The sequence below is a fragment of the Sturnus vulgaris genome, chromosome 18, assembly GCF_052056855.1.
Source record: "Sturnus vulgaris isolate bStuVul1 chromosome 18, bStuVul1.hap1, whole genome shotgun sequence".
NCBI classification, from domain to species: Eukaryota; Metazoa; Chordata; class Aves; order Passeriformes; family Sturnidae; genus Sturnus; species Sturnus vulgaris.
Genome location: NC_142260.1, coordinates 6780408 through 6794229, shown reverse-complemented (window position 1 = coordinate 6794229; position 13822 = coordinate 6780408). Strand labels below are relative to the sequence as shown.

The following is a 13822-nucleotide window of genomic DNA, read 5'->3' as shown; positions in this document are numbered from 1 at the left end:
TGATGTATTACCAAAACATACTGTCAGCTGAGTGAAACAGAAACTGTAGCTTCTGACTCTAAAATCAAAATATTCTCCACTAAAACACTATTTCACTTTAAGGATGCTGGTGCTTAAATACATTGTTTATTCACCTTGTTACTGTCTGTCAGGCTTCCTCTGGTGCCTCTCCTTCCACTGGCTCACTTCTGGCATGGCCTAATAGAAATTTCCCTCAATGAAGAAAGAAACAAAACCTTGCTCCCTGCTTCTTTCGCCCCTCCCTGCACTGAGCCCTTTTGCATGCTCTTACCCCCCGGATAAATTTGGGCTAAATTCCATTTTAGCTCCGTGTCTGTCCCTGCCTGTTTGGTCCCATCAGTGACACCTCCTCATCTCGGGACACCGCAGCCATCCCTGTCTCCCTCCATCCCGGGCTTGTGCCTCTCCCCAGCTTGGCGATGGTTCCCCTACAGAAACCCCGATGAGCTTTGCTCCATCCAATCCCGCATTTCACGGGCCCCGCACGGCTGGCCTGGGGGTTTGGGCGCCGCAGGTGACACGGGAACACCTCCAGGTGCGTTTGGGATGTCTCCAGAGAGGGAGACCCCCGCCCTCCCTGGACAGCAGTTCCAGAGCTCAGTGTAAAGCTCTTCCTCCCGCTGAGGTGGAATTTCTTGTGTTTCGTGTTTATGACCATTGCTCCTCATCCTGTTTCTTCAGGCACCTTCCTGCTGGCATCCCTTGGGAATTTTTACAGGCATTGATGAGATGCCCTCGCAGCGTTCCCCGGACCAACCCTGGCTCCCTCAGCCCCCGTCATTGTCTGCCGGGCCCTCTCCAGCAGCTCCTTCTCTTTCTTGTCCAGAGGAGCCCGGAGCAGGAGTGGGGTTTTTTGGGGGGGCAGGTGTTCTCATCCGCGGCGGCGCCCCGGCTGCGCGGCTCTTCGCGACATTACGGCGGGCACGGGCGGCGGCGGCACGCCAGGAATGCGCGCTCCCGCGGCGGGGCCGCGCGGCGCGGCGGCGCGCAGCGGCGGGGGCGGGATGACATCATGAGAAAGTGGCGGCCGGCCCCGGCGTCGCCGGCAGCGGGCGGGCGCCGCGGGGAGGGGAGCGCCGGGCAGGCAGGGAGAGAGAGAGCGAGGGAGGGAGCGAGCGAGGGAGGGCAGGAAGGAAGCGCTGTCGGAAGCCCCCGGGGGCGAGAGCGGCGGAAGCGGCCGCAGCGCGCATCCCGCATCCCGCATCCAAGGATGGGCGGCTCGGGAGCGGGACGGGAGCAAGGAGCGCACCCCAGGGCTCCGGTGCGGGCACGGCAGCTCAGGCAGGCAGCGGCGGGGCGGTCCCGACGGCTCGGACGGGCGGCACCGCCCCCCGGCCCGGGCAGGTGCGGGACCCCCCGGTGCCGCCACCGGGGCGAGCGGGGGCGGCCCGGCGGCGGCTCTGGCGTTGCCGCCCGGCCCGTCCCCTTTGTGTCGGCGGGACCGGGCGAGCCCCGGCCGAGATCTGCCCGTCCCGCCCGGTAACAGCCCCGCGCCCCCATTGGCTCCCGCGCCGCCGCTTCCTGCGGCCGCGCCGCCCCGCGGGGGCTCCCCGGGCCCCGCGCCAGCCCCGCCCGCCGCCGGCACCGCCCGCCCGCCGCGCAGCCCCGCGCCCCGCCGCGCCGCTTTTATGAATGGAGCGGCGGCCGCGTGCTCCGAGGGGGGAAAGGCACCTGGGACAGCCCGCTCCGACCGGGAGGATGCCGGCGTGTGGGTGCTGGGAGAGGGACCCGTGTGCCTGGGCAGCGTGGCCCGGGACAAATGGTTGGAAGGACAGAGCTGGCACGACCCGAGGGAATGCGACCGGCTGCCCCAAGGGCTGGCCCTGCTTCCCCAAACCAGCTGCTCGCCAGGAAGGTGTTGGGGGTGCAGGGTTGTTAATTAAATAGGGTCCCCCCGGATGTGCATCGGAGACGCGTCCAATTTCGGCCTGAGAGCGCAGGGTCGTGTGTGTTTCTTCCTTTAATATTAAAACCTTCCTGGCCAACTAAAGTTGTTGAAACAGAAGTGCACGTCCTGTGCGTGAAGCACAATAGACAGGCGGAGGGACAGGGGACAGCTTCCTCGCTGAGGGACCCTCCAGAGTTGCCCGACGGGCTGCAGCGTGCAAGGGGAACTGAGAGCACGGGGCCTCCGACATCCTCCTCCTCCTCCTGACAGCCAGAGACAAAATGGAGACAAATGGTCAAGCAAACGAGTAAACGAGAAAAGATGGGCAGACAGTGCATGCAAAGAGATTACATAAACACACAACTGTGCAACAACATGCCCTGTGATCTTTGGCACTGCTCTCCCCGAGGGTCACGCAGGAGAGATGCTGTATCCTCCATGGCCAGCAGCCCCTGCCACCAGCTGGAGTTTCTGCCATTGGTGTTGTAGCACTGGCAGGTATTCCAGACACCCGTGCAGCACCCGGGTGATGCTAAAGCACCGAGGCTAATCTGTGCACCCCAATTTACAGCCTCCCCGCTTCTCCCTATGCTGCTTTGGTCAGGACAAGTCTCTTCTCCCATGCATCGGCCTCGCCTCCAGTGTTCCCCAGCGGGCCTCAAGCTGTGCTGTCAGCCCCTCGGAAAGCGAGACTTTAGGAGATGCCCTTTTTTAACAGAAACAGCGCGAAGCAGAGCGCTCTCAGGTACAGGGAGTTATTTACAGCAGGGCCCCATCACGCGTGGACAGAATGTCCTGGAGACGCAGATGAGGCCCCTGCAGGCTCCGGCGGCTGCCGGCGCCTCCCTCCCACCCTGCCAGCTCGTCTCCCCAAGGGTGCTGGAGGGAGCCCTGGCCACCATTTTGCTGCTCCGCTGGGATATTTTTCCTGGGTGTTGGTGAGTGGTGGGGGTGGGGTGCCGAGCGTGGCCTTCCCCGGTGTGCGCTGCCACCGGCTGCGCCTCGGATTAGCTCTCGCCCTGTCCCCTGCCACCTCTGTGCCCCTCTGGGAAGGTGAAACCTTTAAAGTGAAAGGAAAGGCCTTAAAAAAAATAAAAATTAGAAAAAGAACCATCTCGGCAGAGGGGTGGACACCCCAATTGTTTAAAAATTTTGGTGTGCAGCAAAACCATGCTGGCTGGGAAAAAACACGAGTGAGGAAACTGGAGAAAGGTTTTCCCTGGGGATCAGCTACAAAGGGTAGGCGTTCAGGTTGGGAGCGTGCCTTTTTAAAGGACAGTATGGCAGGTACGTGCCGGTGACAGCACTAATAATAATAATAATAATGATAATAATAATAATATTGGTAGCAAACAGCAAGGCACTGTTGCTCCGCTCCCCTCCCTGGCGCCCCCGTAAAATAATACTAAGTCTCCTTGCATTTCTCTCCCTGGTGTCTGTGTGTGGCCTTAGCCCCATTCATCATTTGGCTCCCAGTGCAGAACTCGCTCCATTTTTAAAATTATGCATGATCCACTGAAGAGACAATTTGGGTTTCCCCCACCTCTCCCTTGCCCTTGAAGAAAGCGAGCCCTTGTCTCATTTGCATTAAAACCCTGCTCTCTATAAGCTAAGCAAAGGGGAAGGACTTGAAGCCTATGGGATGGCTTTAGGGCTCTGCCCCTTGCTTTTGGCTCTCTCTCTCTCTTTCTCATTCTCTCTCGTGCTTTGATCTCTGCTTAACAACAGTAACGTCACAGGGACTACACCAGGAGAGTTTTGTTGGAAGTTAGAAAGTTTTGCAGCCTCCAGAGGGCTGTAGCGGCAGTAGCAGAAGCAGCATCCAAGGGACTCCTGGAAGGGGAAGAGAGAGAGCGAGCGAGCGACTGACTCAGTCCTGCTGCAGAGAACTGACTCGAGGCGACGAAGGCAGACATGGAACATCAGCTGCTGTGCTGCGAGGTGGAGACCATCCGACGAGCCTACCTGGATGCCAACCTCCTCAATGACAGGGTGCTGCAGACAATGCTGAAGGCGGAGGAGACCTGCTCGCCCTCCGTCTCCTACTTCAAGTGCGTGCAGAAAGAAATCTTGCCATATATGAGGAAAATAGTTGCCACTTGGATGCTGGAGGTTTGTATCTTTCGGGGACTCCTTCTTGCAAGCTGCGGCACCGAAACGAATTAATGCGGGGAGCTGCTGCCCCATCTCCTGCCCCCCCCTCCCCTTCCCCCGGGATCGCTTCCCCGGCGCGGCACACGTTGCCTGCCCTCGGAGACGCCCGCGTGGAGCGAGGGGAAGCGGCCCGAGGTGGCGGTGGCCGCCGCCGCTGTCGCCGGCTCCGTGTCCCCGCAGCCGCAGCCGGGTCCCGGCGCCGAGGGGCGGCGGACGAGCCCCCCCCACTCCCAACCTCGCCCCCGCCCGGTGCCCCCGGGGGTCGGGGGGTGCCTGGCACCTTTTCCGGCCGTCGGGGCGAGGCGGTGCCGGCGCGGGGAGCCGGGGCAGAGCCGGCTCGGGGCTCCCCCGGCCCGGCGGGGAGCGGCCCCGGCCCGGCCGCCGAACCCCCGGCCGCGCGGGGCCGCCGCCAGCCCCTGCCAGCTCGTGTTTTCTGGGGATTTTATTTTAAATTAATATCCTTGTACACGTATGCAAGCGGCTGCCCGTGCCAGTATTATGCGCCATCTTTGTTCTTTTATTTGCAAAGCAAAAGTGTTTATTAATCGGGAGAAAAACGAAGAAAGTCCCGGGGAGCAAAGCCAAGGGTGTGTGTGTGTGGCGGGGGGGAGCGGGGGAAGGGGCCGGGGGAGGAAGGTCGGGGGCCGGGGGACCCCGCTGGGGCTGCGGGCAGGGGGACCGGCCGGAGGGGCTCCGGCGTTTCTGGGGGGAGTTGCAGGGTGAAAGTTTCTTTGTTCAGCGCGAAGAGAGGCTGGAGCTGCGGTCACCCCTCAAAGGCACGCTTGTGCTGCGGCGGCGAGCGGCAAGGTTGCCTGGGAAAAGCCAGTTGGAAAGGGCCTCGTCCCTGGCGGGACACGTCTGGGGGGGCTCCCAGCGGGAGCCCCAGGAGCTGGGCTACATTTTCATGCCTTTTCGGAAGCCCTGGGTGCCCGCGATGTATTTTTAATTAATTTTTGAAACCGCAGCGCCCTGCCTTGCTTTGGGAAATGTCGCGCCCGGCTGTGCTGCAGGGCGAGAGAGGGAGGCGGTGAATTTCACTTCGGGGGATCCCCCTGGAGCCCCCCAGCAGGACCAGAGGCACGGGGTTCGGTAAAGGACCCCCGCCGCTTCATTTTCAGCCTTTTTTGAGGGCTCGAATAATTTTTTAAATATTTTTAAATATTTTTTGAAAAGATGACGTCTGGCGAAATGAGGCTGGACGCCACCTTTGTGTCTCGACCAGAGAGGGGAATCGGCAGCACAACGGCAAATTAGATGAGAAAATAAAAGCGAAATAAATAAATCCGGGGCCGATCCCGGCTCTGCACCCCGTTACCACTCACGGGGGTTCGCATTTTCCTCCGCTTTCCGTTTTCTTCCCTTTTAAAAAATTTGTTCTTAGGGGCTGGAAAACTGGGCACAGACCTCTTCTTCGATTACCCCCCTCCCCTTTTGCCATGAATCGCCTGCGGGTTTCTAACGCAACATTTCCCCCCACTTTGTCACTCGTGACTTTCATTTTCTTTGATGCCGCTGCGTTTCCCATATTTATCCATTTTCCCCAACTGCGTTTTCCCCTCGTCTACTTCAACCTTGCCCTGCAAAGCCTGGGGGTGAGGGAGGAGGGAGGGCGAGAGCAGCGGGACAAGCCTGGCTTTCGCCTCAATTAAATTATTCTTCAACGATCTCTCTCCTTCTTGCAGGTTTGCGAGGAGCAGAAGTGCGAAGAGGAAGTTTTCCCCTTGGCTATGAATTATTTGGACAGATTTTTGTCGTTTGAACCCCTCAAGAAAAGCCGATTGCAATTGCTGGGAGCTACCTGCATGTTTGTGGCTTCAAAAATGAAGGAAACTATTCCTCTGACCGCAGAAAAACTGTGCATTTATACAGATAACTCCATTAGACCCGACGAATTACTGGTAATTTCACGTTCCTGTCGCTTCAAGAATAAAAAAAAAAAAAAAACCAAAATCGAAACAAACATTTATATATATATATATATAAAATACATGAAAAAAAAAGAGAAAACAGAAGAACACCCCGCACGTTGGGAAGCGCTGGCCGCGACTGCGGGTCTGCTGGCGGCGGGCGGGAGCTGTGGATGCGGCGGCGGGCTGGGATAGGGCCGGGATGGGGCCGGGATGGGGCCGGGATGGGATGGGGATGGGGAGCGGGACCCCCCCGCGCTGGGCGGCGCTGGGCGGCCCGCGGGCTCCCCCTGCCGGCCCCGGCGGGCGCTGCCCCGGCGCGGGGGGACCCCCGCACCCCGCCCCGACCCCGGGACAGCGCTGAGTCCCCCCGGCACCGTGTGCGAGCGGCTCTAACCACGCTCCCCCCCCTCTCCCTCTTCTTCCTCTTCTCTCCTTCCCCCTTCCCCTCCCTCTTCTCTTTGCAGCAAATGGAGCTGCTGCTGGTGAATAAGCTGAAATGGAATCTGGCTGCAATGACCCCCCACGATTTCATTGAACATTTCCTTACTAAAATGCCTCTGGCAGAGGACACCAAGCAGATCATCCGTAAACATGCTCAGACTTTTGTGGCTCTGTGCGCTACAGGTATGAGCCCTGCACGTTGCGCAAAGCGCGTTGCTCCCCGACACGCGCCCGCCCCCCGGCTTGTAAAGCTTCCCGTAGCTGTTGGTCTCAGGCGCGCTCGCAGAGCTGCGGGGAGGTAGTTTAAGCCCCGATTATTGCCCCTTGTTTGCAGAAGGTGGATTACTTTGCCAGAGGTAAGTTTTTCTTTTCAGAAGATATTTCGCTTCTGAGTCGGAGTTTTGTGTGGTTGTCAGGGAGGGAGAGGGACCACCTCCCCCCCGCCCCGCTCTCTGTAGCTCAGCGTGGCACGATTTCCTCGCCTCCCCAGCCCGGGTTTATGTGGGGGCTGCAAAAGGCTTACTGCCCGTGTGGGGAATCCCTCCCCGTGTGGATCCATTCTTTAGGACGAGTTTTTAAAGGCGGAGGGAGATTTTTTTTTTTTTTTCTCCCCCTGTGAATAGCACCGCGTGTGGGGGGTTTTAAACCCTTCCCTCTTCAAGTTGCCTCTTCCCCCCCTTCCTCGGTGGCTGGTGGACTGGAGGAGGGCCACGCGGCACGGAGGCTTTTCCTGGCACGGGACCGAGCCGCTGCCATCCGCACCCTCTGACCACGTGCTGAGCTGGAGCCGTGAGCGGGGCCGGCCTCCAAAGACGCCCAAGAGTCGTGGTAGCCACGCTCCGAAACCCCTGTAACGCCGTCCGGCTTGTCTTCCAGAGGTTGGATTTGGTGTAAAAAAAAAAAAAAAAAAAAAAAAAAAAGGTTGAAGGAAGATGGCAGGCGCTCAGAAAGGAAAAAAAAAAAAAAAAAAGTCCTGTTTCACAGAAATGGCCCCGCTGCAAGGCCTAAAGATAGAACAACCAAGCCATAAAAGAGAAGTTTATAAACACTGGCGTTGCTCTTCATCTTGGGCCTAACCTCAGCGTGAGGGGCAGCTCGTAGGTGAGGTTGCCTGGAGTAATGCTCGGTGCTGGGAGCGCCACAACCTTCAAACCACCGGCAGCATTTTGGGAAAGTCCAGTGTGCCCCTCCGTGCCAGGTTCTACCAGATACGAGGCTGCTGCAAGTCTGGAGGTGTGATTTGCTAAAGAGAACGGCCACCCGGGCTCCCCTTTGGATGTGGGGATGTTTAACCTAGGTTGTTGTGTTGGCAATGACAGGGATGAAAGCAAGAGTAGTTCAAAGGTTGGAGACTTGCTAAGAGTCCAGTACTTTGATCTACTGTCGGTGTTGTTATGTTTCTTTTAGGAAGCACATCCAGAGCCTTTATTTAACGCTGCTACACACCACAGCTGGAGAATGGATCAGTAAATGAGAACCATGTTCTGGGAGTTTTACTGAGCTTTTAAAAAAAACCAGCGCTGAGCTCACCAGAGTTGGGGCCCTCTTCAGCTCCCTACTGAAGTTGGGAATATTGCCTGGGGACGGAGCGCTCAGGAAGGCTGCCACTAGGCTCTGTGTTTTTATTGTTATTTTTGGATGCCAGGGGTTTTCTCTACCTTTTGCTTTTCTCATGACTTCTTTGTTGGCTAGTGAAGATCACATGTGGCTTAAGCAGCATCTGGACTTTGCTTTGCTGTTGCTGGGTTGTACTGCGTTTTCCCTTGCCAAAACGAACCTAGATGGACTGCAAATGCCTTGTGCTGCCTGGATGCTGTGGGGCCTGATCCAAAGTCCACTGGAAACACTGACAGCTCGCTTAAGTGGCCTCAGGGGCAAGTGCAGTCTCTCCTTTGCCTGCGTCCTCTTCTGTAAAGGAGGTTCTCCTAAGAAGAGACTGCAAAATAATGCTTGCTTAGAAAACAAACCCTTGGCCAGTTGGCTTACCAAGGTGAAGGCTGTGGAAGTGTTTGTAGATGAGTGTGTATGTGTTTGCTCCAGAAAAAGAAGGTTACGCTGCAAGGTGAAGTTGAGGGGAATTCCTCCTAAGCTCCCTCTCCAGTTGTCTGGCTAGTAGAAGAAGTGGGTTTGTTTGATTTGGTTTGGTTTTGAAAAATCCATTTTCACCAAAGGATGCCTTTGTGCTGTGGTAGGTTCAGGAGAAAAAGCGAAAAAGAAAAAAAAAAAAATTACCAGGGGTTGTTTGAAGTTAACACATAATTGAGCTTAATGAATGGGGCTTTGGCATGGCCGAGCAAGGCAGGGAGAGCTCAAAAGGAAGCAGGCCTCTTTTGGCCCAAGTTAAGACCGGTGTTGAGGGAGAACTGCAGCTCTATACAAGCATAACAATGAATAGCAACAAATATTGGAGCTTCAGCATTTCATTATGTTCCTCTGGTTATCAAAACATACCAGGCTCCTTTTTATTATCTATTATTATTACTATTATCGCTGTTAATATTGTTGTTGCTTTGGTCCTCTCCGAAGGAGAAAGAAAGATCCCCCTTTGAAACGAGCGTGTTACAATTCTCCCATTCTCCGGCCTTTATAAAATTGGAAGTCTCAAGGTATGTGACCAGTTGGAACCTGTTGCATCTTGCAGCAAGTGATTTATGTTCACAGTTTTGATTTGCCTCAATGAAAAGATTTTCATTCATAGCCCCCAGCTCTCCAGACGGATGGAATTGCTGCTCCATTTAAAAAGGAAAAGGGGTGACTCGCCTTGTTAGGAATTTTTTTTAAAGCGCTGCAGCGCCTATATGCCTGCTTTGTCCTCCCTTCAGGGTGGCTGGCATTCTTCTCTCTCCTCCCCCTCCTCTCTCTCTCCCTCTCTCTCTTTTTAACAACGCTGAAGTTGTTTATTCTTTTTGGATGAAGTCTCAGATAGGCTACTGGGGATGTGTGCTTCAATTGATGGGGCCCCCTACCCCATTGTGGCTGTGTCAGGTCTAATTCATCTCACCGAAGCCCCCTTGTTCCTGAGCGCTCAATAGCGCAAGATGAGGCGATGGAGGCTGACAATGATGCCACACTCTTCACTTGGGGGCATCCAATTACAGGCGAGAGGGGCCCCCTGATTAATATGCTGAAATTAGTGGCCTCTGCCACAAATAATTCCTTGTTGAGTTGCAACAAAAAGGCAGTCCATGCTGCTTGTCTGGAGTGGTTATAGGGACAGACACAAACTGGTCATTTAAACTTCATTATCACTTTTCCACCTTGGAAAGAATGAGGGTGTGACTATGAATTCATGTTCTTGTTTACTGCTCTATTTAAAAGAAGAACGCAAATATTAATCCCAAACGTGATCCTGTCAGGACTGGCTCATTAAAGTGACACATTTTGGTCATGTCCTGTTTGTGGAGCTCTGTAAACAGTGTCGGGAAGGCACTGCCACCCTACCCCTCTAAGCAACCCCATCCTGGTGGGATCCATGCTGGAAATCCCCTGTTTCCCATGTCCACCTGCAGCTCTGTGTCAGTATTTCAGTTCAGGACTGGCTTTGGAATGGGTACAGTGCCAATAAGCAGTCTGGACTGCTGCATTATTTTTTGGGGAATGACAGCAGCTTGCTGGAAGGTGGGTGTGTGTATATCCGCCTGGAAATGGGCAGCTTAGGAAAAAGGGGCAAACCAAATTTATTTTGATGTGTTTATTTTAAGATAAACGAGATGACTTGATCTGGACTTTGCCTTTTCACTGGCAGTGCATCCTCAAAGCTCGGCCAGAATTTCTTGTATCAGTTTAATTTTGGAGGTTTGCAGGATGCTGGGCAAAGTGCCCCTTTGAAGGTGGGTGTTGGTCAGGGGCACAGTGGAGTGTCAGAAGTGTCTGAATAAACAGATTCAGAGCCAGGACTTCCACCAAGTCCTGAAGGCTTTAGTTCCACTGGTAAAACATTTACACAAAAGTTATTTTATCATAATAAAGGAGATGCATTATTTAATACTTAAACTGTTCCACTGAGCCCTCTAAGCTGTCCATTCCTTTGATTTCATTCAGGGGTTTGACAGATGGTTTATATTTTTCCAACGCAGAGGAAGTTGTATTCTGATAAAGGCTGAAGGAATGTATCTCAGGTTCTGGTGTACATTTCTGGTTTCCCTTTCTCTCCCACAAAACTGGACCTTGACTTGTGCCACTTGCTTCCTTTGTTCCTGATTCTCCTCCAAGGTGTTCACTGCTACAGATCAAATGCATTCCTGTTCAGTAGAAAAGACTCTTATTAGTGACTATTATTATTAAAAAAAAATTAGAAAAACTCAAACCAAACCAAACAAACCCAAAGGAAAAACATGCTAAATGGCAGAGATAGCCCCTTAAGGGATCCTGGGAGTGGCTTTGTGGAGAGACCTACAGCAATGCAGTCTGGAAGGGGGCCCAGCCTCTTGTCAGCATGGTGTCACATCAGAATGTAACTGATTGTCCGCCAATTCTTGGGACCCCCGTCACTTAGTTATGCCACATTTACATTAAATCCCTGTTGCCAGGATGGATGGCAGCCACTGACAAGAGACTCGGTTGAGACAAAGCATTTTTAAGATGAAACCTTAATTTAAATATGGATTATCTGCCTCCTGACAGGGTTAAGCAGTCTTTCTCTTTTCTTTCTTTTTGTTGATGTTGTTGTTCATTAAAGCAATATTCCTTTGAGTGTCAGAGCAAAGGTTTCTGCTTTAAAGGGCCCCAGGACTCACTGTTAGAATGCACCTTGGATCTGACCATGCAAAACACTGCAGGATGTGAACAGGTTTTCTCAGATGTGCAGTGCCATTGAGCCCCGTGGCATTATTCACAGGAGCAAAGTATTTTAACACTGGAAGAATGGGGGCCCTGCTTATGATAAAAGTACCTTGAAGTGATGAATGGCCTCCCAGGCCCAGTGCTAGGAAGGGCCACTCTCTGCAGAGCAGTTGCTCGTGTGGATAAGTGTTTGCAGGTTGGGACCTGTAAGAGTTTTAGAGCAGGAGGCACCTTTCTGCTCACCATTTTCCCTGCCTTTTCGGATGCAATAGTTGGCAGCTGAAAGCCATGCTGGTACAAAGACTGTATGTGTATGGACAGGCTTCTCCTAAAGCAATCATTTCAGTCTTCTTTTTTTTTTCTTTTTTTTTTTTTTTTTCTCTCCTTTCTTCATGCAGATATTAAATTTATTTCAAACCCACCCTCCATGATCGCAGCTGGCAGCGTGGTAGCAGCTGTGCAAGGCCTGCATCTGGGGAACACTAACACTTTCCTCTCCTATCAATGCCTCACACATTTCCTATCACAAGTTATCAAATGTGATCCGGTAAGTGACTCCTTCTCTCGGTTGATCTCCTGCATTAAGGGTTTTTAAGAATGAATGCCTGCTTACTGCACGGGAGCTAATCTGACAGTAAATCTTGGGAAAGGTCAAGCCTCAGAGTGGGGGTTCTCAATGTGTTCTCTTGTGCCCAGCCTGCTTGTTTGGCTGTCATGATGCCCACTGATAATCTGTGATGCTGCTGCTGCAGTTCCTGGATGGGAATGGCACATCTAGCTCTGCTGTTTGGGAGAGGAGGAAGCCCTGCACCGACTTAGGACGTGGCAGAGGCTGTGTTTGACTGGGGGTCATTAAACCAGGAGCCCCTGTAAAACAAAACTTGGGGAATAAGACCAGGAAACAGTTACTGAGACCTTGTGGTATCTCTGACCCTATCTTTGACCATTCTTTTATTGTGCCAAGTGGTGTGAAAAAGCTCTTCTTAAGAGAGTTCTAATGATCTAATTTGGTTTATTACTGCTGGACAGTAGCTGGTATTGAATTCCTTTTTGGAACAAATGCTTGTCCCACGACTTTCTGACAAGGTAGATGGTCCTCAGAGGACTCTTCATTTTGCCCTGCAGCTTCCAGGAGATGCACATCAGTAATAGTGAGCAATAAACCTTTCATGAGTGAATGGGCCAGGAAGGGAGCCTACAAGGAAGACCTAAAGTCAATGATCCATGTCATAATGGTGTGTGAAGTTGGGGCAGAGTTGAGCTTTGTTTTGTAACAATGTGGAAGACCAATAAATAGATGCTTTAAAAAGGTTCTTGTGAGGTCTCCAAGCGCTGGACAATGAGTCAAATAAAGACAACTCTGTGGTTAGGGGCAGAATCTTGGAGATGCTGTTAAATTCTTTTACACGTTAATAATTTTAATTAATAGAAAACTGTCCCAGTCCAGCCACTGCAAAACTGGGTTTGTGTGATTGGGCTTTGTAGGCAGGATTGAGCAATTAATTATTCGCAAAATAATATTTTACTTATGATAGACTGTGTGAAACAATTGCTGAAAAATGCAGTATCTCAGTTGTTATTTTGATCACCTGAACAGTACCTCAGTATTGAGCATGTTATTTTTGCCACTTATATCGCTGCAGCTGAGGTAATACAGTGTGGAAGTGTTAAATACTCTAAGAACCTGAAATGCTGAATACTCTTTAAGAAATGCTGAAATAATGGGCTGCTCAGTTTGGTATGCACCTGTGATGCTTTTAGTCAGTTTGTGAACAATGCAGATAATTCCAGTGTGTGGTTGGCCACTGTCCAGGGTGAGATGTTTGAAGCAGGTACCAAGGGAAAATACTTGCTATGTGTTCAGGCAGCATCTTGATTCAAACAAGATGATTTAACCATTCCTGGTACTGGGCACTGAAGTGGAATCTCTCACATCGTGCAGAACAACAGCCTGTCCTTATTTGACTTGACTTAGTTGATGACAGAGCTCTTGAAAAAGAAAACAAAATGGCTTTAGCAAGAAGGAGGATTTTTGATTTCATTTTAATTGTCCTGAGTCATTGCAAGGCCACAATCTGTTTGACCTGGGCTTTGTTAAAAGCTTGAAAAGGGAGTAACTCGCTTCCAGTGCTAAATATATTCACCTGTTAGGTAGAAATAAGGATTTTGTGTGGATTGCTACAGAAAATAAGCATCACAAAGTTCTGTGTATGTGCAGGTATATCGTTGTGTTTGGAGTGGAATAAGGGAACAGCAACTTCCACTGCAGTTGTTCTGAGAGGAATCTGATTGGCTTCATACAGAGCATGATTCCCCTTCAGGGAGACTTTCCCAAAATACCTGTCTACATAACCCATGGTACCAAATGCCGTTCCTGCCCATCCCATTTCACTAGGATTTGTATGAAGTGTGTTATACCCCAGTGGTGGTTCCTCTTTTCAGGAAACATGTTTTATATTGGATAGTCTTGGAATGTTAAGAGCAGGGCTGATGTTCCCTCTGATGATCTGTTAGCTGGAGCAGCAGGTCTGTTGGATTTCAGGTTACATAATTATTTTTTTTTTACCTTTAGTCCCAAAGAAAGCTGAATCTAAAGTAAAATGAATATCACCTGATTGGAATTCCT

The 13822-nt window shown here is 52.1% G+C and overlaps 2 protein-coding genes across 6 annotated transcripts in view; one reads left to right on the top strand and one right to left on the bottom strand.

Annotated features, from left to right (window-relative positions):
* The first annotated feature begins 3543 nt into the window (after nucleotides 1-3543).
* Nucleotides 3544-13822, top strand: part of CCND1 (cyclin D1) — a 16807-nt gene continuing 6528 nt past the window's right edge. Inside the window, exons 1-4 of one of the 2 annotated variants that reach the window (XM_014878863.2) lie at nucleotides 3544-4021; nucleotides 5746-5961; nucleotides 6438-6597; nucleotides 11595-11743. In XM_014878863.2, the coding sequence (XP_014734349.2) occupies nucleotides 3824-4021; nucleotides 5746-5961; nucleotides 6438-6597; nucleotides 11595-11743 (723 nt within the window). In that variant the 5' untranslated portion in view covers nucleotides 3544-3823. Of the gene's footprint in view, nucleotides 4022-5420; nucleotides 5656-5745; nucleotides 5962-6437; nucleotides 6598-11594; nucleotides 11744-13822 lie in introns of those variants that run through there. The other variant, XM_088175628.1, reaches the window with a different exon arrangement.
* Nucleotides 10091-13822, bottom strand: part of LTO1 (LTO1 maturation factor of ABCE1) — a 22531-nt gene continuing 18799 nt past the window's right edge. For 2 of the 4 annotated variants that reach the window (XM_088175629.1, XM_088175630.1), the window contains exon 6: nucleotides 10091-10655. In XM_088175629.1, coding sequence (XP_088031755.1) covers nucleotides 10396-10655 — 260 coding nt within the window. In that variant the 3' untranslated portion in view covers nucleotides 10091-10395. The remainder of the gene's footprint in view (nucleotides 10656-13822) is intronic. The other 2 variants (XM_014878867.2, XR_015807565.1) reach the window with 2 other exon arrangements.